Source organism: Bubalus kerabau, chromosome 14 (genome assembly GCF_029407905.1).
Source record: "Bubalus kerabau isolate K-KA32 ecotype Philippines breed swamp buffalo chromosome 14, PCC_UOA_SB_1v2, whole genome shotgun sequence".
In the NCBI taxonomy this organism is placed as follows: Eukaryota; Metazoa; Chordata; class Mammalia; order Artiodactyla; family Bovidae; genus Bubalus; species Bubalus kerabau.
The window spans coordinates 83,930,133-83,954,939 of NC_073637.1; the positions used below are offsets into that span (position 1 = coordinate 83,930,133).

A 24,807-nucleotide genomic window follows, 5' to 3' on the forward strand; every position below is an offset into this window, starting at 1 on the left:
CACACATGAGTACTGGGAAAACCATAGCTTTAACTATAGGGACTTTTGTCAGCAAAGTAATGTCTCTGCTATGACATATATATATATATATATATATATATATATATGACTCTCATATATGTGGTTCCTACTTCTCATAACCTCACATTTGGTCTTTTTCCCTATCTGAACCACGAATGCTCCTAATTAACATTAAATGAGTTAATATGAATAGTATTTCGAACATAGTGCTAATAGTTATTTTCTATTAATGTCAGAATGTATAGTTTCCATAAATTAATACCATCAAAAACCCCCTCTTTTGTGTTAGTGATTTAACAATAAAGGTATGGAAGAGATTTGGTGGCTACCCTCCAGTGCTGAACATTGAGATAAACAGTGGGATTATGGTGATCATGGTAGGCAAGATTCTACCCCCATGAAGCAGAGTCTGGCCTGGACTCAGGGTGTGCCTGTGTACCTTCTCTTGGGGACCAGCACACACGTAGTTACGGTTGAGCGTAGCCAGAGCATGTGATTACTCTCAACGTGCATTTTCACTTACTGGAATTGCTTACTTTCTATAATACGTTTATGATTCTTGGCTTGCAGCTAAGATATCAATTTGAAAGTTTACTAGTTTTTCCAGTAACATCATGGGCCTTAAGTCTGCTAAACGTAGCACTTTGAGTTTAGCTTGACCAGGTGGAACTGGTGGAAGTTTAATGTTGGTGATGCAGGAGTCAGAAGACCAGCTAAGGCAGAGGAGGGTGGGTATGTTTCATAGGTTAATGCTGGCTGGAGTTTGGCTTTTAAAGAGAAGGGGGAAGGGATTGAGTTGACTCATAAGCTGGACTTTGGGGCTCGGTCATGGGTTGGGATCCATGCAGGTGAGGGTCTAGCAGGATGCCTGGCCCCTCGAATGCACTCCACAATGCTCCTCCTCCTCTCTGTCGTCCTCATTCTCTCCTCCCTCATTCTCCTCCTTCTCTTCCTCATCATCCTCATGTAATTGTTGCCTAGACAGTTGACCAGTGTACCAGAGACTCTAGGGTGAGCTAGAAAGGCTCTGCTCACAAGCACGAGGAGAAGTTTTGGAAGTCTCTGTCTGGCTTGTGCCCCGAGGGGGCAGATGTTCCCTTGAGAGTTTATAGCCGTGAGTCTGTACCACATGTAGATGAGGTATTCGCATTACACTCTTCACATGTTCTGGGATTCAAGAAGTTAATTTTAAACTTGCTCAAAGCTGGTATGAGTACAGTGCAAGGAAGCACAGAGTCGCGTTTGAGACGCATGTCAGTTCCAGGTCTAACAATTACCGCAGATAAAGCAGTGCCCGAAAGAGTTTATATTCCAAAAGTTAGAAACACTGACGATAAACCATGAGTATGGGTCAGAAGACAGATGCGGTGGACCCAGAATCGCACGGTTTTCAGTAATGAAATGATTACAGAAACACTGTAAACAACAGTGTTATTGAAGTCATAGAAATGGTCAAGAGAAAGGTGAGAGACTATGAAGACAAGAATAAGTGAGATTCGAAAAGGGACTGAACAGAACGCGAAGCATTCTGAAAAGCGCAGATGGCGGACCGGCCACTCCCGGAATCACGTTGGTGAAACTAAACACCAACAATGAGATTTCAAAGGGGCTTCCTCAGTGGCCCAGTGGTTAAGAATCTGCCTTACAACGCAGAGAACACAGGTTTGAGCCCTGGTCTGGGATGATTCCACATGCCCCAGAGCAGCTAAGCCCGAGCGCTGCAACAGCTGAACCGGAGTGGACAATCAGAATTTTCTGTGGCACGTGGAAAAAAAGATCCTACAGGCCGCAACTAAAACCCAATACAGCTACATAAATAAATAGATATTTTTAAAAGGTAAGGTTTAAGAGACAAAAATAGGAAGAAGCTGAAATAAAAAGATTGTTGAAGCCATTTCTAACTGTTGGAGATCTGGTTGTGGGTACTTGTCTGTTCTTCGATTCTTTGGCATATTAAATAAAGCCAGTGTTTTCAATAATTGGACTTCCCTGGTGGCTCAGCAGTAAGGAATCCGTCTTCAATGCAGGAGACCCAAGTTCCATCCTCAGGTGAGGAAGATCCCCTGGAGGAGGAAATGGCTGCCCACTCCTGCCTGGAGAATCCCATAGACAGAGGCGCCTAGGGGGCTACAGTCCATGGGGTCGCAGTCGACTGAGTGGCTGACACTTTACTTCAGACAACCTTTGGCTGAGAAACCCCTCTCAGCTCCAGTGTCCTCTTTAGAAAAATGATCATGCTAGCTATAATGAGCATACAGACTTGGGAAGGTTAAATGCTATCAGCTTTATAATGTACCTGGAACATAGCAGATACTGGACAAAGGTCAGCTTTTGAACCACCTTGTCCATTAATTTTTTTCTAATGTCTTCTTTTCAAAGAGAAAATATTAGCATACAGAATACATCAGAGTGTCTGACATTGTCAGTAAGTATTTGTTGAATATTTGGATCTGGCTTGTTTTACAATCAAGGAGAGAGGTTCACAGTCCCTTGGAGAAGATTAAGGAAGACTGTTTTCATGAAAAGAATGTTTTTATCATAAAAAAGCAGAAAGCAGATTTCTTTCTTTTTTTTTTTGCTTTGCTGTGAAGCATTATAATTCATGTTTTTAGGAACTCAAAAAAGCATGAAATAGAATCAGTCATTCAGAAAATAATCATTGAATACCTGCAAAGCACATTACACCTGTGCATAAAATTGTAAGGTTTCCCTGAGGGCAAGGGGCTGAGGTTCTCCTAGCAATAGCGCTCCTGTTTTCCCCAAGTTCCCTTATGCCCAACCAGTCTTTTTTTTCAGATTTATTTTTAATTCAACCACTCTTGACATTTTAAAAGGATTTTTGATACCTTTTCTGTTGTCTTCCAGCAAATTTTATTGTTCTTCACCTGTGAATTGTCCAGTGGTAAAATATATATTATATATATATATATATATATATGCATGCTGGGAAGACTCTTGCGAGTCCCTTGGACTGCAAGGAGATCCAAGCAGTCCATCCTAAAGTGAATCCATCCTGAATATTCACTGGAAGGACTGAAGCCGAAGCTTCAATACTTTGTGCACCTGATGTGAAGAGCCAACTCACTGGAAAAGACCCTGATGCTGGGACAGATTGAAGGTGGGAGGAAAAAGGGACGACAGAGGATGAGATGGTTGGGTGGCATCACCGACGAAGAGTCGGACGCGACTTAGCAACTGAACAACAGCAATATACTTTGTAGCTCTTCCTTAAATACACCAGGTTTTCAAATGTCCTCATTTATAAAAGAGCTTGTAGTACATCTTGTGTTAGCTCAGATATTTGACAGCTGTGAGCACTGTTAGAGACTTTGGCAGAGGCTTATCCCGTAGCAGTGCTTGGGCTTGTCTGACTGATACCTTCCTTCTTGTCTGAGAATTTTCTATTAAATATCTCGTTTCTATACCTGCAGGGCTGATGTGTCAAATAAAGCAGGTGTTTCAGCCTGAGACATTGTGAAATGTCAGGGTCTGTTTGTTATTGGCGAATTGGAATAACAGGGGTGAATGATTTATTGCATGTTCTCAGAAAATCACCTTGAACAACTAAAGTAAACATAAAGCCAAATCACATGATATTATATACAGAGCTGAAAATGCATGTGAATGTAATACACCAGTTCCTGAATAGGTTTTGTGTTTAAACAGAGGTGATCAGACAAAATAGCCTCTCTCGGGTCAGCATTAAAATTCAAAAGTCAGGAAATAACCAGATCAGTTTTCGTACAAATAAAATTTGAGAACCGATTTTATCTAAAAGTATTTTAAAAGGATCATATATACTTTTGAAGGAAATAAAACCTGTTTTAGGTATCTTGTAGGGAGAGCTTGGAGAGGTTAGATAGGAAGAAATGGCAGAGGGTGCAGAGGATAGTAGTCAGTCAGAGGTCTCAGAGACGAGAATAATATTGCAGAAAGAAGACTCGTTGTATTGGGATGAGGTGAGAAACCAGTATTGACAGGTTGAGCGGAGCTGACACGTGGAGAGCCCCGTGAACAGCTCAGGCTTAATTTGGTAGATAGGGAAGGAAAGAAATTAACTTAAAATTTGGAGTTGGAGGGTAACTTTGAGATCCATGTAGTTCAACCCATTGAGAGGACAGGGAAGGCTCTCCAGCCATGCGGTTGAGGGTTGACCAGCATCCACGTCACAGACAGAGCTCTCCCTGTTTCAGAAAGCTCCTTCGTGGGCTTCGCTGGCGGCTCAGTGGTAAAGAATCCGCCTGTCAGTGCAGGAGGTACGGGTTCGATCCCTGAGCCAGGAAGATCCCACATGCCTTGGAGGAGCTAAGCCCCTGCACCGCAGCTCCTGGGTCTGTGCCCCGGAGCCCGCGAGCCGCAGCTCCTGAAACCGGGCACCTCCAGCCCTTGCTCGGCAATGAGAAGCCCCCCGCGACGAGAAGCCCTGCACCGCAGCTGGAGCCCCGCTCACCGCAACTAGAGAACGGCCTGAGCAGCAGGAAGACCCGGCCACAAATAAAATTTTTAAAAAGGGAAAGTTCTTTCATGAGTTGGAATCTGTCTTCTTGTGGGCATTTAGGACACTCTTAGCCCCCCTCTGTATGGCAGCCCTTCAGATATTTGAAGACAGCCCCTTCCAGTTTGTGAACAGAGGAGAGATGTGATGAATGTGGTATTTACAGGATTGTCAGTTACTGTAAAGATGCAGAGATCTGAGTGACAGCTGAAATGTTCGCCTGCTGTGGGTCGGGGATGGGGCTTCACACGCCTGCAAACCGTCGTGGCGTGGTTCTCCCCGGGTTGCACACAGGACAAGCAAGCATGGCCGTGACCTCGAGCTGTCTCTGCAGGCACAGCCGAGCCATCTTCCCCTCCCTCCTCCCATCCTTTCTTCCCTCCTTTCTCTCCTCCTTCCCTTCCTCTCTCCCTCCCTCCGTCCCTCTTTCCCCACCCCTCCTCCCTGTTATTTCATTCTTCCTTTGTTTCAAATACTTTTCTTCTGTCATAGTAGTTAAGTAGCACAACAGCTAAATCTCTCAGGCTTTGGAGTCAGTCTTAGATTGAATTCCAGCTTTTTCGTCTGCTCCGCATGTGATGAAAGGCAAGTTATTTAACCTTTCTAGTTACTTAACCTTTCGTTTTCAATGCGGTGAAAAGAAACACCTGTCTTGTAGGATTAATATCAGGCTTAAATGGAAGAGACATATGCAAATCACCTGAGGAAAGCAGTCACTCAATGGAAGAGCTTTTATTGGAAAAAAAAGGAAGCCGTGAAAAGCGTCTGCTGCAATCAGCCAGTCAGTCAATAACTACGTGTTAGGGCTCTCCAGAGCAGCAGGGCCAGCGGAATGTGTCTAAACACAGAGAATGATTTATCATGAGGAATTGGTTCGCATGCTTGTGGAATCTGAGGAGTCCTGAGATCTGCGGTCAGCAAGCTGGAGGCCCAGGAGAGCTGGCGGTGTTGGTTCCCATCTGAGACCTTGCAGGCTCGAGACCCAGGAAAGGCTCGTGTCAGTTTTGAGCCTGATGTTCCAATCAAGGCAGTTAGAAGAGGCTCCTTTCTGTTCTATTCAGCTCTCTAATCAATCGCACAAGGACCAACTACCTTTGGGAAGGCAATCCGCTTTACTTGGTCTGTGGATTCAAACGTTCATCTCATGCAGAAACACCCTCCCTAACAATCTCCGAATAATATTTGATCCCATATCTGGGCACCCCATGGACCAGTCAAGTTGACACATAAAATTAACCATCACACGTGTGTATTTCTAGGAAATAAGAAGTTCTGCAAAGAGAAATAAAACAGAATAAGGGAAGAGGGTGATGGGGAGTGCTATTTTAGATAGGGGAGTCGTCTGTCTCAGGTGCTTTGAAAGGTGTGTCTCCAGTAAGACTGGGCTAAATGAGCACGTAGCTCACTCTGATTAATGTCAACTCTGAATGCAATTGAAATGAACCCTTGTTCCTCTTCCAGTAGATGGACAACTTATAACATTAATATGACAGGTAACTACTGACCACTCGGGTTGCATTATATGAGGATATCTTCCATGGTGCTGGTAGCCTACTATGATGGAAGAGGCAACCAAACTGACTATACCCAGGGTCTAGTCCTGGCTTTTCCATTGTAACCACTTCTCTCTCTGAACTTCAGTTTCATTTTCTGAAAATTAAACACCTTCATGGCTCCCCACTAGAATGTTATGAGAATCAGAATATGCCAATGTACTGAAAAACTCTCTCTGAGCCACTGAGCTCTTAGCAAATGTGAAATGCTGTTCAGTTCAGTTGCTCAGTCATGTCCAACTCTTTGCAGCCCCATGGAGTGCAGCACGCCAGGCTTCCCTGTCCATCACCAACTCCCAGAGCTTACTCAAGCTCACGTCCATCGAGTCGGTGATGCCATCCACTCTGTCGTCCCCTTCTCCTCCCGCCTTCAATCTTTCCCAGCATTAGCTGACTCATTTTCCAATGAGTCAGCTCTTCCCATCAGGTGGCCAAAGTATTGGAGTTTCAGCTTCAACATCAGTCCTTCCAATGAACACCCAGGACTGATTTCCTTTAAGGTGGACTGGTTGGATCTCCTTGCAGTCCAAGGGACTCTCAAGAGTCTTCTCCAACACCGCAGTTCAAAAGCATCAATTCTTTGACGCTCAGCCTTCTTCACAGTCCAACTCTCACATCCATACATGACCACAGGAAAAACCATAGCCTTGACTAGAAGGACCTTTTTTGACAAAGTAATGTCTCTGCTTTTAAATATGCTGTCTAGGTTGGTCATAACTTTCCTTCCAAGGAGTAAGTGTCTTTTAATTTCATGGCTGCAATCACCATCTGCAGTGATTTTGGAGCCCAGAAAAATAAAGTCTGACACTATTTCCCTATCTATTTGCCATGAAGTGATGGGACCAGATGCCATGATCTTCGTTTTCTGAATGTTGAGCTTTAAGCCAACTTTTTCACTCTCCACTTTCACTTTCATCAAGAGGCTTTTTAGTTCCTCTTCACTTTCTGCCATAAGGGTGGTGTCATCTGCTCATCTGAGGTTATTGATATTTCTCCCTGCAGTCTTGATTCCAGCTTGTGCTTCATCCAGCCCAGTGTTTCTCATGATGTACTCTGCTGCTGCTGCTGCTAAGTCGCTTCAGTTGTGTCCGACTCTGTGCGACCCCATAGGCAGCAGCCCACCAGGCTCCCCCGTCCCTGGGATTCTTCAGGCAAGAACACTGGAGTGGGTTGCCATTTCCTTCTCCAATGCATGAAAGTGAAAAGGGAAAGTGAAGTCGCTCAGTCGTGTCCGACTCTTAGCGACCCCACGGACTGCAGCCCACCAGGCTCCTCTGTCCATGGGATTTTCCAGGCAAGAGTACTGGAGTGGGGTGCCATCGCCTTCTCTGCATATAAGTTAAATAAGCAGGGTGACAATATACAGCCTTAACATACTCCTTTCCCAATTTGGAACCAGTCTGTTGTTCCATGTCTAGTTCTAACTGTTGACCTGAATACAGGTTTCTCAGGAGTCAGGTCAGGTGGTCTGGTATTCCCATCTCTTTCAGAATTTTCCACAGTTTATTGTGATCCACACAGTCAAAGGCTTTTGCATAGTCAATAAAGCAGAAATAGATGTTTTTCTGGAACTCTCTTGCTTTTTCAATGATCCAATGGATGTTGGCTATTTGATCTCTGGTTCCTCTGCCTTTACTAAATCCAGCTTGAACATCTGGAAGTTCATGGTTCACGTGTTGCTGAAGCCTAGCTTGGAGAATTTTGAGCATGACTTTACTAGCGTGTGAGATGAGTGCAGTTGTGTGGTAGTTTGAACATTCTTTGGCCTTGACTTTCTTTGGGATTGGAATGAAAACTGACCTTTTCCAGTCCTGTGGCCACTGCTGAGTTTTGCAAATTCACTGGCATATTGAGTGCAGCACTTTCACAGCATCATCTTTTAGGATTTGAAATAGCTCAACTGGAATTCCATCACCTCTACTAGCTTTGTTCATAGTGATGCTTCCTGAGGCCCACTTGACTTCACATTCCAGGATGTCTGGCTCTAGGTGAGTGATCACACCATCATGATTATCTGGGTCATGAAGATCTTTTTTGTGTAGTTCTTCTGTGTATTCTTGCCACCTTTTCTTAATATCTTCTGCTTCTGTTAGGTCCATACCATTTCTTTCCTTTATCGAGCCCATCTTTGTGTGAAATCTTCCCTTGGTATCTCTAATTCTGTTGAAGAGATCCCTAGTCTTTCCCATTCTATTGTTTTCCTCTGTTTCTTTGCATTGATCACTGAGGAAGGCTTTCTTATCTCTCCTTGCTATTCTTTGGAACTCTGCATTCAGATGCTTATATCTTTCCTTTTCTCCTTTACTTTTCACTTCTCTTCTTTTCACAGCTCTTTGTAAGGCCTCCTTCCTCAGACAGCAATTTTTCCTTTTTGCATTTCTTTTTCTTGGGGATGGTCTTGATCCCTGTCTCCTGTACAATGTCACGAACGTCCATCCATAGTTCATCAGGCACTCTATCTATCACATCTGGTCCCTTAAATCTATTTGTCACTTCCACTTTATAATCGTAAGGGATTTAGGTCATACCTGAATGGTCTAGTGGTTTTTTCCTACTTTCTTCAATTTAAGTTTGAATTTGGCAATAAGGAGTTTATGATCTGAGTCACAGTCAGCTCCCAGTCTTGAGTTTGCTGACCATGTAGAGCTTCTCCATCTTTGGCTGCAAAGAATATAATCAATCTGATTTCGGTGTTGACCATCTGGTGATATCCATGTGTAGAGTCTTCTCTTGTGTTGTTGGAAGAGGGTGTTTGCTATGACCAGTGTGTTCTCTTGGCAAAACTCTGTTAAAATGCTATTAACTCTTAAAAAAAAAAAGAAAAAACTAACTTCAAGTCAGTCTTGGAAGCAACTCTTGATTTGGAAACTTGAGTTCAACCTTACTGGAGATTTATGTGAAACATTACTCTGTGACCACAGTTTCCCTTCAGATGTCTTGGTTAATGAATGGCTTAGCCAGATGTTTTGCTAGTGGCATCAAGAAAAACGATTGAGAGGCACTAAATGGAGCAGACCAGTCGTGGCGAAAACGATCATGAGATTTTCTGAGTGCATACTACGATAATGTGAATAAAAATAGCTCCTGCTCCCCTTTCATTTAGCTTTACCTCTGGCATCGGAAAATATTAATATCAAGGAAGACAAGCAAGCATGATACAATCACCCTGATCCCTAAATAACCACAGTCTGGTTTTCCAGTGTGGTAGTTCATCAGAGCAAGAGGAAAGACCACATTTAACTGAGCCATCATGGTCTATTTTTCTAGGGCTCTACTGTATGTTTGAATTATGTGAACAGAGGAATTCTTTTTAACAAGACCATTCGGTGTGGCTTACATTTATTAGTGTGCTATATGCCAAGACGTCAGCCAGACAAAGGCCATAAAAATATATGGCACAAATCCCTCACTTCTCAAAGAGTTCAGTGTAGTCAGAGAGAGAGAGAAATGGAAACAAATTACAATAGCCTGGCGTTCTGAGTACAACAAACCGTGTGTACTAATGCAGAGGCCATCAGGAGGAGCAGGTAATGGACCCATCTGAGGGCTGCTGCAAGAGCTTCTCGGAGCGGATGAAGTGTAACCTGGGCTTTGGAGGATGAATAGGAGTTTATCTGGCAGGAAAAAGCTGCTTCCGTTAATTCTCCCCTTTCTATTTTGAAGAGTTGGTGAATACCTTCTCCGTAAAAACGTTGTAAATATTTCTATATTAGCCATAACTGGATCTTTAATTTTATGTCATTAGAGCAAAAGGAACACTCTAAAAAGAAATGTTTAAATTTGGTAATTTCATACCATTCTAACTAAAGTGACACTCCCCTCCCCCCGAATTCCACTACTCTTTATATCATTCTGCTTATTTCTATAGATCAGATCAGATCAGTCGCTCAGTCGTGTCCGACTCTTTGTGACCCCATGAATCGCAGTATGCCAGGCCTCCCTGTCCATCACCAACTCCTGGAGTTCACTGAGACTCACGTCCATCGAGTCAGTGATGCCATCCAGCCATCTCATCCTCTGTCGTCCCCTTCCCAGCATCAGAGTCTTTTCCAATGAGTCAACTCTTTGCATGAGGTGGCCAAAGTACTGGAGTTTCAGCTTTAGCATCAGTCCTTCCAAAGAAATATAAACCTCTTTTAAAAATATGAAATTATTTTGTTCTGTTAGTCTGTTTTCTCTAACCAAGAACTTAAACTGCTGGAAGGTAGGAATTTAATTGTATTCCTGGTTGCTCAGAATAGGGCTTGGGATATAGTAAAATTTGGGGCTTTCCTGGTGGCTCAGAGGTTAAAGCGTCTGCCTGGAATGCGGGAGACCGGGGTTTGATCCCTGGGTCAGGAAGATCCCCTGGAGAAGGAAATGGCAATCCACTCCAGTACTCTTGCCTGGAGAATCCCATGGAGGGAGGAGCCTGGTAGGCTACAGTCTATGGGGTCACAAAGAGTCGGACACGACTGAGCAGCTTCACTCACTCACTCACTCATAGTAAATTTTAAATAAATAAATGTATTTCATAGGGAAATTAGTTAATCTGAAATTAATATACATAGGTTTTGTGTAGACTGATTTAATACTAATTCAAACTCCCTGAATTAACTGGTATTCTCAACATAAACTTTTCTTGTGATGTCAGTAACACGGTAAAATCGGTGTACAATTACTGTGAAAGGGACACTTTATGCGGGCCTCTTAAGCGCTCACTGGAAAAGACTCTGCTGCTGGGAGGCATTGGGGGCAGGAGGACAAGGGGACGACAGAGGATGAGATGGCTGGATGGCATCACTGACTTGATGGACGTGAGTTTGAGTGAACTCCGGGAGTTGGTGATGGACAGGGAGGCCTGGCGTGCTGCGATTCATGGGGTCACAAAGAGTCGGACACGACTGAGTGACTGGACTGAACTAAGTGCGAAGTGCATTCATTTGGGAGAGAAGAAAGTTCTGGACAGTGACGCGTGCAAGCGGCACATGCTAGCTGTGGCCGCAGCAGGGGCGAGTGGTAAGGGACACAGATTCGCGTTGGAGACTGTCCCCTGCTTTCTAAGCTGATGCGATAGGTACACTGCTGAAGTCCGTGTGGTGGTGGTGGTGGTTTAGTAGCCAAGTTGTGTCCAACTCTTGGGACTCCATGGACCACAGCCCGCCTGCCTCCTCTGTCCCTGGGATTCTCCAGGCAAGGGTATTGGAGGGGGTTGCTATTTCCTCCTCCAGGGATCTTCCCAACCCAGGGATTGAACCTGGGTCTCCTGTGTTGCAGGCAGATTCTTTACCATTTGAACCACTGGGATTCATGTCTTACCTGGGTTCAGATCAAAGCTTTGCCTCTGCCCTGGGTGGTACTCCGGGCAAATCACACAGCCCATGTATTTCATACTTTCCAGCTGCAAATGGGACTGATAATAATGACGCATGTCTTATAGAGCTCTTGTGGGGACTGAGCAGGTGAGCATCGAGGGCTCACGATGGCCATGACTTCCAGATACAGAATTGTTTGTTAGTTTCTTCCCGCCTCATCAGGCACCTCCGCAGGTGTTGAACATAATGGGAATTATTTCTTCTGAGTCAAACGGTGACATTCAAGGTATTGTTTTTATTTGTGATGTAGCCCTTGAAGCTCAGTCAGTAAAGAATCTGCCTGCAACTCAAGAGACCCAGGTTCGATTCCTGAGTCAGGAAGATCCCCTGGAGGCACGCATGGCAACCCACTCCAGTATTCTTGCCTGGAGAATCCCATGGACAGAGGAGTCTGGCCAGCTACAGTCCATGGGGTCGAAAGAGTCAGACATGATTTAGTGACTAGACCACCAAGCACCGCCACCAGCCCATACATTGGGTGCTTTCCTTCAGTTGTGATCAGCTGTCTACCTTTTTTTTGGTACTGTCTGTATTTTCAGAATTGCATTGTAGATAAAGTTTACATTAAGCCAAGAACTGAATTAAAATACAGTTCAAGTTCATTTCCTCTGCTCCTTTGCTTTAATTTTAAATACAATATTGAAGGTAAGAAGAATTTATTTTTATTTAAAATAATAAATTGAACTAATTTCAGTTTGGGGCCATCGTGAATGAAATTGCCGTGAGCATCCGTGCACAGCTTCTTGTGTGTTTGTTAGTTTTCACTGCTCTGGAATAAGTATCCCTGGGTGTAATTGCTGGGTTGTATGGTAATTTCACGTACTTGTTTCTGTCTTTATTCCTGGCTGCTCTGGGTCGCTCTTGCTCTGCGTGGCTTTCTCTAGCTGCAGGGAGCAGGGGCTCCTCTCGTGGTCCACAGGCCTCCCTTTGCAGGGGCTCCTTTGGTTGCCAAGCACAGATCTCGGGCAGCTGGCTTCAGCAGCTCTGGCACACGAGCTTAGCTGCCCTACAGTGTGTGGAATGGAGAAGGCAATGGCACCCCACTCCAGTGCTCTTGCCTGGAGAATACCATGGATGCAGGAGCCTGGTGGGCTGCAGTCCATGGGGTTGCTGAGGGTCGGACACGACTGGGCGGCTTCACTTTCCCTTTTCACTTTCATGCATTGGAGAAGGAAATGGCAACCCACTCCAGCGTTCTTGCCTGGAGAATCCCAGGGACGGGGGAGCCTGGTGGGCTGCCGTCTATGGGGTCGCACAGAGTCGGACACGACTGAAGCGACTTAGCAGCAGCAGCAGCAGCAGCGTGTGGAATCTTCCCAGACCAGGAATCGAACCCGTGTCTCCTGTAATGGCAGGCATCCTCTTAACCACCGGACCAACAGGGAATTTCTAGGTATACTTTTAAAAGAAACTGCCAAACTGTTTTCTGCGTGGTTATACCATTTCATAGTCCCGTGAGCAATGTGTGAGTGGTGCCATTTCTCTACCCACTTGCCAGCATTCGTTGTTATCACTGTGTTTTATTTTAGCCGTTTGGATAGGTGTGTATAGTGAAATTTCATTGTGATTTTAATTCGTATTTACCTGATAGTTAATGATGTTGAACATATTTTCATGTGCTTATTTGCCATCTGAACAAGGTATACAAATGGCATATCTTTGATGAAATATTTGTTCAGATTTTACCCATTTGCTAATTGGATTGTTTGGTTTTATTTGCTAGTGAGTTTTGAGGTTTCTTTATATAGTCTAGATACTGATCCTTTGTTGAATGTGTGGTTTACAAATGTTTCTCCTAGCCTATAGCTTGTCTGTTCATCTTCACGTGAGCTTTCACACAGCAAAAGTATTTTATATTGATGGAGTCCAGTTGATCAAATTTCCTTTTTATGTGTTTGTATTTTTGGTATTAATGCTAAGAACTCCTCTTTGAGCCATCCATTCCAATGACTTTGTCCTAATTTTTTACTAAAAGCTTTATGATTTCACTTTTTTACCTCTAAATTGATGATCTGCTTTGAATTAATTTTGGTATAAAGTATACAGTTTAGGTCAAGTTTTCTTTTTCTTTCTTTTGCATGCATATTAATTGTTCCAACACCATCTGTTGAAGTACTTTTGAACATTGGTATAAAAATCACTATATGATTTTTAAATCACATTTAGATTTAAAATCATATTGTTCAGCATATTTGTATGGGTCTGTTTTTGGCTTTTCTCTTTTTCGCTTATGTATGTGTCTATCTCTCTGAAATACCCACTAGTTAAATATAGCAAGCAGTCTTAATGTCTGGTAAAATGATTCTTTCCACATAATTCTTCATCAAGATTGTCTTAACTATTCTAGGGTCTGTGCCTTCTTATGTAAATTTTAGAATAAGCTTGTCTATGTCTTAAAAAAAGTTTTCTGGAATTTTGATAGGAATGGCATTAAACCTATCGATCAGTTTGGGGTAGCTGGCATCTCTACCATGTTCAGCCTTCCTGTCCATGAATATGGTAGACCTCTCCATTGATTTGCATCTTCTTTGGCTTCTTCTATCAATAGCATAATTTTTACCACACAGGTCTTGCACATGTTGTAAGTATATACCTAAATACTTCATTATCTGTGGAGTAATTATAAACAGTATTAGATTTATTATTTTTGCATCTGAGTGAACACAAATTGTACCTCATTGTGATCTTGATTTTTTTTTTATTACCGTGATCACCAGTGTAGTTAAACATTCTCTTTTATCACTTATTAATCTTATGTATATATCTCCATTCTCTTACATATTTATTCATTTTTTTATGTATTCTTCATGTGGATTCTTTTTCAGTTTTTTATATTGCACATATCTTTTCCCACTTGTAGCTTATCTTTTTATATTATTTAAGGTGTTTTTTTGATGAACAGCTTACAAATTTTAATATCATTAGATATGTCAATCTTCTAATTTCTATTCAATTAATTTTATATCTTATTTTGGAGATATCTAGAATTTTTATCTCCAGTGAAAATAACTTTAATGAGCTAAATTAACAGATCATTTTTATTGGAAACAATTTTAAAATGGAAAATACCAGTATTAATATTCCTCTTCCAAATAAGCAGAGAAACTATTCTCTAAGACCCTATCTACAATGTACCCAAACAATTAAAATTTTTTTTAGTTAAAAAGGAAAATAATATCTCCAATAGTTTTGGAATAAAAAGAAAACTACGTTTCATTTCAGGAAAGTTTCCCCATAAAAAGTGAGGGGCATAGATTCTTAAAGCTTCTGCATTTGGCTATTAAAGAAGAGAGATTTGGTGCCCAAACTGTAATATATAAACCTTGGGTTGAGCTGTATTGTTTGGCTACATAATCAGCACCTGAGTATTCCTTGGCAAACACATGTTTTCCCCATTTGGTAAAAGGATCTAGGTATTCCACAAAAATGGAAAAAAACAAAACAAAACCACGAGATCCTTTTACTAAATGTGGCCTGTGGATACAGAGCTATATATGAAACTGCTTACCCTAACCATAATAGGTCAACTGTTTGCCCTCCAGGAAAAAACATATCCGATTTATTTATGAAGACTTCTTTATTTTGTTTTTCATTAGATATATTATAATTTTTTGTCTTATTGTCATTTTAATGTTTCAAAATGTTGACATGGACATACACACACATATACACTCACACAAAATATTCATGATCTCCAGTCCTAATGTGAAAAATCAGCAAAAATAAGAGACATTACTTATATAAGAGCCAACAAAGGTCTGTCTAGTCAAGGCTATGGTTTTTCCAGTGGTCATGTATGGATGTGAGAGTTGGACTGTGAAGAAAGCTGAGCGCCAAAGAATTGATGCTTTTGAACTGTGGTGTTGGAAAAGACTCTTGAGAGTCCCTTGGACTGCAAGGAGATCCAACCAGTCCATCCTAAAGGACCTTAGTCCTGGGTGTTCACTGGAAGGACTGATGCTGAAGCTGAAATTCCAATACTTTGGCCACGTGATGCAAAGAGCTGACTCATTGGAAAAGCCCCTAATGCTGGGAGGGATTGGGGGCAGGCGGAGAAGGGGACGACAGAGGATGAGATGGCTGGATGGCATCACCAACTCCATGGATATGAGTTTGGGTAAACTCCGGGAGTTGGTGATGGACAGGGAGGCCTGGCATGCTGCAGTCCATGGGGTCACAAGAGTTGGACACGACTGAGTGACTGAACTGAAGCCATTCTTTGGGAAACACAAACTACAGTAAGCAAAGCTTCTAAAGATACTGACAGCATTGTGGCCTTTTTAAGGATTCTTAAACACATTAAGATATTCTAGTGTTCTCACTTTGTAAGGGGTGGTTTTCACCTCATCCAGTGCGGACGTACCTTGTAGCAGACAACTGCCATCTTTGTTGCAGACTTCTGTTAGCCCTTTGCATCTTGCCCGCAATCTCTGTGGGGTTAGACTCACCCTGAGGGCAAAGCTCAGGGTGCTACCAGTCCAGTCACTGGGCATCCTTTTCTCAGTCTGTATTCTGAAGCTTGATTTAAGTAAATGAAGTACTGAAATGAGTTCCAGGGATAAAATCTAATAGTCACATGGACACAATATGTAAAAGGATTTGAATTGGGGGAAGTTCTCGAACTCTTCCAACTTTCCTCTTCCACAAACCCTTCCTATTTTAGCACAAGCCTGCGTCTTTCTGAGATTAAATGGCCCTGACTTTTCCTTGAATCCAGGAAGCCCGTGTTTTTTTCTCTTATCGCTTCCTCTCGCTCAGACTTATCAGAGCAGGAGAGCCGCGCTCTGCTTCCTGGCCGCCTTCCCATCCCTGCTGACCCTCCTGCATGGGTGTTGCTGAGATCTTTCCTGGAAAGAATCTGCACACTAAAACCCAAAGCTGGATGCTCTTGCACAGACACTGCTTTTTCAAATATGCAGAAGGCTTGAGTTGCCAGTGTGCTGTGAACCCGCCAGTGTCTGCTAACTATTTCCAGAACATTGGCTCGGTTGCCAGGTATTACCATATTTTTTTTCTCCCCTGGTGAAAATGCATTTAAAAGAAGGGTCATAAAAATATGGTTGCTTTAATAGGAACTTTATTGTATTCTTAGCACCAAGTTACCTGAAAGACATTAAAATAGACTCATTCTTTTAAAAGTTCCAACAGTAACATGGGTGCTTTTTTGGTCTATACTTTGCAGAAGTGAAATTTTTCTGTCAAACACCGGCTATTGCTGATATTGTAATCCTGGTCGATGGCTCATGGAGTATTGGAAGATTCAACTTCAGACTGGTTCGATCTTTTTTGGAAAACCTGGTTACAGCATTTGACGTGGGCTCCGAGAAGACACGAATTGGTGCATCTTTTTTTTACATTAACAGCATGGGCTCCTAGTGTGAAACCACCAGGAAGCTTCTTAAGAAATTTCAGATTCTCTACCAAATGTTTTCCAGAATTTTAGGTTTCACTATAGGAACGTTCCCAAAAGGGCAAGTTTGCATCAATAAATATTTATTTCTACTAATTTTTGCTGTGACAATGTCACTCAATTATTGAACGTATTTCAATTTTTCTGGAAAGCCAAAATCTTCTCTAACAATAATTATTTTATTATTAATAATAATTTTAAATAATAATTTAAAAGTTACTATTGGTTGAAGAATTTATCAGGTAAAAGTTTTCTTTTTATTTAAAAAGCAATTGAATCAAGTGAAATGTTTAATCAACAATTGGAAAAAGTTTTATTGTGTGAGATACTTTTTGCCAAATTCTTGCTGTGATAAAAAACAACAAAAAAGTTGTAAATCTTTGAGAAATATATCCACTTTATTATATAAAGTCTCCTAGTTTCACTTCTAAATAGCCCGTAAGGAAACTCTTTTCTTTGGGGATAAAAACAAAATACAAACACCATAGTGTATACAGAAGTCAGAATATAATGTCACACATGAAGCTTGTATGAGGTTGTATAAGCTGGTATCAATATTACCTCAATTAAAAAAATTAAATACATCTAGACCTTTTATCTACAAACATGATCAGACTTTTAAAAAATGCTAAGTTCCTGATTGGGTGCCTACTTCTAGATGTCTGGAAAATTTATACATTCCATCAGCCTCCAGGTATGTTGAAAATTCTTTAAATTGATGTCAGGAACTCACTTTGAAATTTCTCAGGGAGGCAGAGAAAAAAATGTTGCAAAACTTAGCCACCCCACCCCACCTCAAAAAACATTGGGCGCTTCATCATTCTAGTCTCTTGAATGGTCCACTGGACCTTCAAGTAACCCTTCATTTCTGGGTGGGCTTTCTCGCCTTTCTTTTCCAGGTCTGGCTCAGTACAGTGGTGACCCCAGGATAGAATGGCACTTGAATGCCTTTAACACCAAAGACGAGGTGATCGAAGCTGTCCGCAATCTACCGTACAAGGGGGGAAATACACTCACAGGTACGCTTTCGTTCAGTCCACACTTCTGGCGGCGTGTCTTGCCAAAGAAGAGTTTTATTACTTCATTTTGTCACTGTGGATGTCTTAGCATGCATGGTATTTTTAAAGCAAGCTAGCCTTTAAAGTTTTAGATGGCTCTTGTCTCTAACTTACATTAGAAGTCGCATGCAGAAACCTCATCCCTTTCGCTCTACAAATGTAACGTCCCAGGAAGGGCTTGGTTGAGCTGGAAGAGTACCCAGCAGTCCTTGACGCTGACAGCCTTAGTAGCCGTCTTAACCCTTTTCAATTCATTTTCCTTTCTTTTTGTACCCGTTTTCTCCTCCAGTCACCCTGTCAATTTAATAAAAACAAATTCCTACCTAAATTTTCAAGGAAAATAATTTCTTTGCCCTTACTCTGCAGTCAATAGTTATCATGAAAATATTTATGGAGCTTTGGCTCACCAGCTTTTTTGATAAATGAGTCTAGTCAGTCTTTAGCATCTGCAGCTTTGACCAACCAGGGATCATAAAAGTGTGGGGAAAAAATTCCAGAAAGTTCCTAAAAGCAAACCTTGAATTTGTCACATGCTAGTAACTAGTGTTCTTGCCTGGAGAATCCCAAGGATGGGGGAGCCTGGCGGGCTGCCGTCTATGGAGTCGCACAGAGTCGGACACGACTGAAGCGACTTAGCAGCAGCAGTAACTATTTACATAGCATTTGTATTGTATTAGTTATTATAAGTAATCTAGAGATGGTGCAGAGTATGCACGTAGGTTACATGCAGATACTACGTCATTTTACGTAAGGGACCTGGGCATCTGTGGGTTTGGGTGTTGTGGGGGGTCCTAGAACCAACCCTTCTGTGGATACCAAGGAACTACTGTAATGTAAGAGCATTTATATTGCAATTATCCATGGCCCAACCCCAAGGGCTTGCCTCGTGGCTCAGCTGGTAAAGAATCTGCCTGCACTGCAGGAGACCTGGGTTCGATATCTGGGTTGGGAAGATCCCTGGAGGAGGGAAAGGCTACTCACTCCAGTATTCTGGCCTGGAGAATTTGTGGACTGTACAGTCCATGGGGTCACAAAGAGTCAGACACAACTGAGCGACTTTCACTTTCAACCCCAAGGCGTTATCACAGGTTTTAACCCTTACATGCTATTTCCTTCTATAGACCCACAATGTGGATGCTCAGTTTAAACAATAGAGATGCTGTCATTGAATTTTAAATAAACCACTGAAATCCTGATCATTACTTTGCCAGTTTGAGGCGTAGTCTAACAAGTTTTTTGTTAATACAACAAAACTGTATTAAGCATGAATTGTATAACATTATTCAGCATTTCTTATTTTTGAGGGGTGAAGAATATCATACTCAAAAGTCAGGAGTTCAATTACCACTTTAGATCTCCCCTTCTACCCCCATAAAGCAGAGAATCTGTGGTTTCTTTAGATTACCATGAACAAAATGGAAAGTGTAGCCATAATATTTGAGACAGTTGCTCCTGTGAGGGTATTCTTGGTTCATTGTAAATTAGAGAGGTTTAGATTTTCTTCTCTTTTTTTTAATTTTTTATTGATTTGTTTTTTTGGCTGTGCCATGTGGCATGTAGGGTCTTAGTTCCCCAACCAGGGATCAAACTCACACCCCCTGCATTGGAAGTCGTACCCAAGGTGTAGATTTCTTGTATGCAAACCTGTCAGCATTCATTGTCTAGGAATCCATTGTTCTTTATAAATACTAGTTTCTGAAATGATGCAGTATTCATAATTTTTATTACCTGTTTTGGTGGATTTTAGTGTTTCATCAGATTCGTTAAAAAATAGTTCATTGTAAAAATGAAGATAAAATTCACATCTAATAAAAGCTCTTCTTTCTCATCTTGTGATTACGTTTTGGAGAATTGAAAGCCTTTTTATTTGAAATGGTTGGCTTGTCTTTATTTTTTCTTGTTTTCTCCTAGGTCTTGCTTTGAATTACATTTTTGAAAACAGTTTTAAACCGGAAGCGGGAGCAAGGACTGGAGTGTCCAAAATTGGCATTTTAATCACAGACGGAAAGTCCCAAGATGATATCATTCCACCATCCAGAAACCTTCGTGAATCTGGTGTAGAGCTGTTTGCCATAGGTACGTGTTAATTATGGTCTTGTTTCAACAATGGACATGGACACCCAACCACTTAAAGCTGTATATAATGCAGTTCACTGAAAGCCAAGAGACCTGAGCGCTTTCCAGTCCTTTTTTAAACAAATGTATTGCGTTTAGTTGATTTACAAGGCTGTGTTAGTTTCTCGTGTACAGTAAAGTGAATCAGTTACACATGTGTGTCTATCCACTGTTTTTTAGATTCTTTCCCCATGTAGGTTATTGCAGAGTGTTGAGTAGAGTTCCCTGTATACAGTAGGTCCTTATTAGTTATCTATTGTATATATGTATAGACGACTCTCCCGATTTATCCCTTCCCTCTCCACCCCATTGGGTCTACTCATAACCAGTCATGTGATCTGAGTCTGACTTCCTCACATTAAATATAGAAGTGGTGGAACTGAAGGATCTTACTGTGTGAGAATCTCTAGGCTGAGACACCACACATGAAGTGTTGTGAAAAGCATAAAGTGAAAAGGTTAGGTCCATAATTGTTAGCCTTTAATTAGTCAAGACTTTTCTCTTTTGAATCACTTAATAGCTATCTCTTCTCTGATAGTGTAGAGAGAAAGCAATCAAAGAATTGAGGTCTTATAGCTAAGAAAGCACAGAGTCGTAGATGTGCAGGATTATTTCTTTGAAAATAACCCTTTGTAGGTATAGGTATATGGGAAGAATACACATGGCACATGTAGAATAATGTGTAATATTTAGCTGATGCAACTTTGCTCTTGATTAAATTGTTTACATTGTCTTCGGTGATAGGAAGGCCTTCTATTTAGTAGAGACTGAAAAGAAAAAAAAAGAAACAATTCCTCTGACTCATTTCTAGATTTGTCACTCAAAGTGTGGTTCATAGCATGTTTCATTGGAGAAGTATTTGCTTATTTGCTGGATGGCAGGCGTTGTGGTGGGTGATGGAGCATACAGATGAACAAGATAAATCCTTCCAAAACAAATTCCTTCCAAGTCATGATGACCGTTTCCTCACTTTTCCATGCTCTTTACAACAGTGAAACTGTTTTGTTTGGAGAGGTGAGAGAGAGAGGGATTTGGGGCTTATTGTCTCTAGAATATTCTTAAATGAATCCAGACTTGGTTTTAACTGAATGCTATGAAAAGTATTGTTGACATTAAGCTCATTGCTTCAGCATGCATGGTGTTATTTTGTTATTGTAGACACAGATCCAACAGTGCATTTTAGAAGCTATTGTAGAAGTCTTTCAGTCGAGGAACATCAGGGAGATTTGATTGAATTTTTAGTTTTAATTTTGCTGTACTTTTGTTCAACAACAACAATCCCTACAGAAGACTTACACTAACAGGGGATTAATTTATGTGTTTACTCTCCATTCTGTGGTCTCGTTAATAACGAATGGATGAGTTAAAGTGAACGCATCCAGTCGTGATTTGGAATTTTTCTCTCTTTTTCTCTGGGAATTACCTGGAAATCAGTAGTGTTCATTTTCTTATAACCTCCTAAAGCAAATAGTTCAGAAACAATTGACGCTTTGTTACTCAGTCTGTTGAAGCTGTCAGATAAATTAAATGGCACACGGCCAGGCATCTAAGAAGTAATTACCGTTGCCTCAGGTAATCTCTCGTCCTTGCTTCCCTCTTACCTCTTTTTAACATCCGTAGATAATTGCAGTGACAAGGATTTTTAAAGAAATGTTCCTTCTCCTGGAGAAGAGAAATCTACATTTACACTCATGAAACCCAACCTTGTGTCTTTTTCATTTTTTTAAAGAATTTTTTAAAATTTATTTTTTATCAATTGACTGTTTTATTTCTTATTTTAAATTTTGGGCAAACCCCGTGGAATATGGGCTCTTATTTCCCGTCCAGGGATCAAACTCACATCCCTGGCACTGCAAGGCTGGAGGACTGCTGGGGAAGTCTCCCCCTTTTTCTAGATTCAACCGTGATATATGTCGTCTTCTGAGGTGCAGCTTGATAGGGTGATTAAAGGCATATGACTTTGGATCCAGATTGCCTGAGTGGAAGCCTTGCTGTATATTTACTGGCTGTGTTTCCTTGAGCAAGTGAATTAAGCTCTGCTCAGCTTACTTACCTGTAAAATGGGAGAAACAGTGATGCCCAACCCACAGGACTGACTGTGAGGATTACATGTGCCACTATGAGGAAAACACCGCCACGCCTGGGCGTGGGGAGCACACTTTAAGGTTAGCATCCACAGCTGCCACAGACCGCAAATTCCCTGAAGGACAAGGATTTTCTGTCTCGGTTTAAGTAAGCTAATGTTTATAGAAATTTAAGCCTGAGGTTCTGATAGTGTAGAGGACTGGTTTAATTCCTATTGCTTCTGCAACATTTATGAAAGACAGAAGTCAGTTTCATCAATACAACCTCCAAAACCCGGGTCTCCTGCATTGCAGGCAGATTCATTACTGTCTGAGCCACCGCGGAAGCCCAAGATGGGCTGAAGAAAGTTAAGATTTAGTAATCTGGGGACTTCCCTGGGGGTGCAGTTGATAAGAATCCACCTGCCTGTGCAGGGGACACGGGTTTGATCCCTGGTCGGGGAAGATTCCGCATGCCCCAGAGCCCTGAGCCCCCTGCTGCAAATACTGGAGCCCATGTGCCTAGGGCCTGGGCACCAAGTGGAGCCCCACCAGGCGAAGCCCGTGTACCAGATCGGGAGTGGGCTCCTCTGTCCACAACCAGGGAAGCCCGTGTACCAGCTGGAGCGTGGGCTCTGCTCTCCACGGCCAGAGAAAGCCCGCGTGCAGCAACGGAGACCCAGTGCAGCCAAAAATACCTGACTGACTAAATAAGTAAAGCGGTGTGTCCGTGTCCAAATAAAGAAAAAAAGATTTAATCGTTTAATCATTTGAAAGGGACTTTTAAGAAACAATCTGCCGGGAGACGTGCCTCTTGCGAGACAAGGCGCGTTGGTCGGGGTGCGGGTCTCAGCGTAGAGTACCATCACTAGGAGGCTCCCGGCCGCGCCTTCCGCGGGGCTTGACCCTCCGACCCTCCCTGTCGTCCCCAACGCAGGGGTGAAAAACGCGGATGAGAAGGAGCTGCAGGAGATCGCCTCCGAGCCGGACAGCACGCACGTGTACAACGTGGCCGAGTTCGACCTGATGCACACGGTTGTGGAGAGCCTCACGAGGACCGTGTGCTCGAGGGTGGAGGAGCAGGACCGCGAGATCAAAGGTACGCCAGCCTCTGCCCTCTGGGGCGTCCCTCGGGGCGGAGAATGGCCTGTGGTCTCTTCCTCCTGACTTTCCCAGCAGCGCTGTGTGCTTCCACGCTCCGGATCGTCCGAGTGGACAGGGGACATATGGGGCGGGGGCAGAGGGGGTTTGGGGGTGGGGTGGGGGTGTTGGGGGGCGGTGAGGGGGTACTTTAAATCACCGGATAGTTGTTTCCATGCTGCTGCATGTAGACCATCACGCTTCTTTGTTTTTAATTAAATGTCGGACTTTGAGATAATTAAACATCCACATGAAGTTGTAAGAAATGTATAAAGAGTGTGTGGTATCTTACTGGTTCTCTCAATGGTGACATATTGCAAAGCCACAGTATGATGTCACAGGCAGGAAATTCACATTGGTCGAGTCAAGATACAGAATGTTCCTGTGGCAGGATCATTTCTACTGTCCTTCTCCAGCTGTATTCCCTCCCTGCCCCAACCTCTTTCTAACCGCTGGCCAGCATGGGTCTGTTCTCCCTCTCTAAATGCTTGTCATTTTGGAAATGTTAAATAAATGGAATTACATAGTATGTAAACTTTTGGAATTGGTGTTTTTCACTCAGGATGATTTCCTGGAGGCTCATCCAAGCTGTTGCATGTCCATAGTTCTTGGTTTTATTGCTGCATCACGTTTCATGTTATGGATGCACCACAGTTTGCTTAACCATTCACACATCGAAAGACAGCTGAATTCTTTCCATTTTTGGCTGTTACCAAAAAAAAAAAAAAAAAAGCAGCTATGAACATTCATGTGTAGGTTCTTGTACGAACATAAGTTTTCATTTTTCTGGGATGATGCTCAGGAGTGCGACTGCTTCATCACATTACGTGTTTAGTGTAGTTTAGCCTAAGAGACTGCCAGACTGTCCTCCCCCGTGGCTGCCGCATTCAGCATTCCCGCGAGCACCGTGTAAGTGACCCTGTTTCTATGCTCGTCATTAACGTTGCTGTTACGGTTTTTTATTTTGGCCATTCTGATCGGCATGGAGTGCAATCTCATTGTGGTTTTAATGTTCATTTTCCCGATGACTAATGAAGTTGAACATCTTTCCTATGCTTTTTTCCCTATTTTTTAAGATTCAAATATTTTTAAAATGTCTTTACCACTTTGTGTTGGTTTCCGCCATAAAGCAGCGCAAGTCAGCCTCGACTGTGCTCTCGCCTCTGCCCTGATCTCCCTCGCGTCCCCGCCCTCCAGGTTGTCCCAGGGCCCAGACGGGCTTCTAGTGCAGAGGTTCCTCACCTGCCCTGCTCTCACCCCGGGTGTGTGCTGGGGCTCCTGATGCAGCAGCAGATCCTCACCTGCCCTGCTCTCACCCCGGGTGTGTGCTGGGGCCACTGCTCTCTCCAGTCGTCCCAGACTCTCCCTTGCCCACTGTGTCCACAAATCCGTTCTCTACCTCTGTGTCTCCATTCCGTCCCCGCAGATAGGCTCATCAGTGTTGTTCTGGATCCTGTGTGCGTGTGTTAACGCATGTTTCATGTGCTATTTTGCCTCTGTATATCCTGAAATGTCTGTTCATATCTTTTGCCCACTTTCTAATAGGACTCATTTTGGGGATGTGTTTTTTTTTTGTGTTCAGTTCAGTTCAGTTCAGT

General features: G+C 42.5%; 1 protein-coding gene across 5 annotated transcripts in view; it reads left to right on the plus strand.

Moving 5' to 3' along the window:
- Positions 1-24,807, plus strand: part of COL14A1 (collagen type XIV alpha 1 chain) — a 230,700-nt gene that overhangs the window by 40,838 nt on the left and 165,055 nt on the right. For all 5 annotated transcript variants that reach the window (XR_008702439.1, XR_008702440.1, XM_055546785.1 and 2 more), the window contains exons 6-9: positions 16,606-16,761; positions 17,733-17,852; positions 19,803-19,967; positions 23,007-23,168. Coding sequence is in view for 3 of the 5 variants with exons in the window: in XM_055546785.1 (XP_055402760.1) it covers positions 16,606-16,761; positions 17,733-17,852; positions 19,803-19,967; positions 23,007-23,168 (603 nt within the window). In the remaining 2 variants the exon portion in view is untranslated. The remainder of the gene's footprint in view (positions 1-16,605; positions 16,762-17,732; positions 17,853-19,802; positions 19,968-23,006; positions 23,169-24,807) is intronic.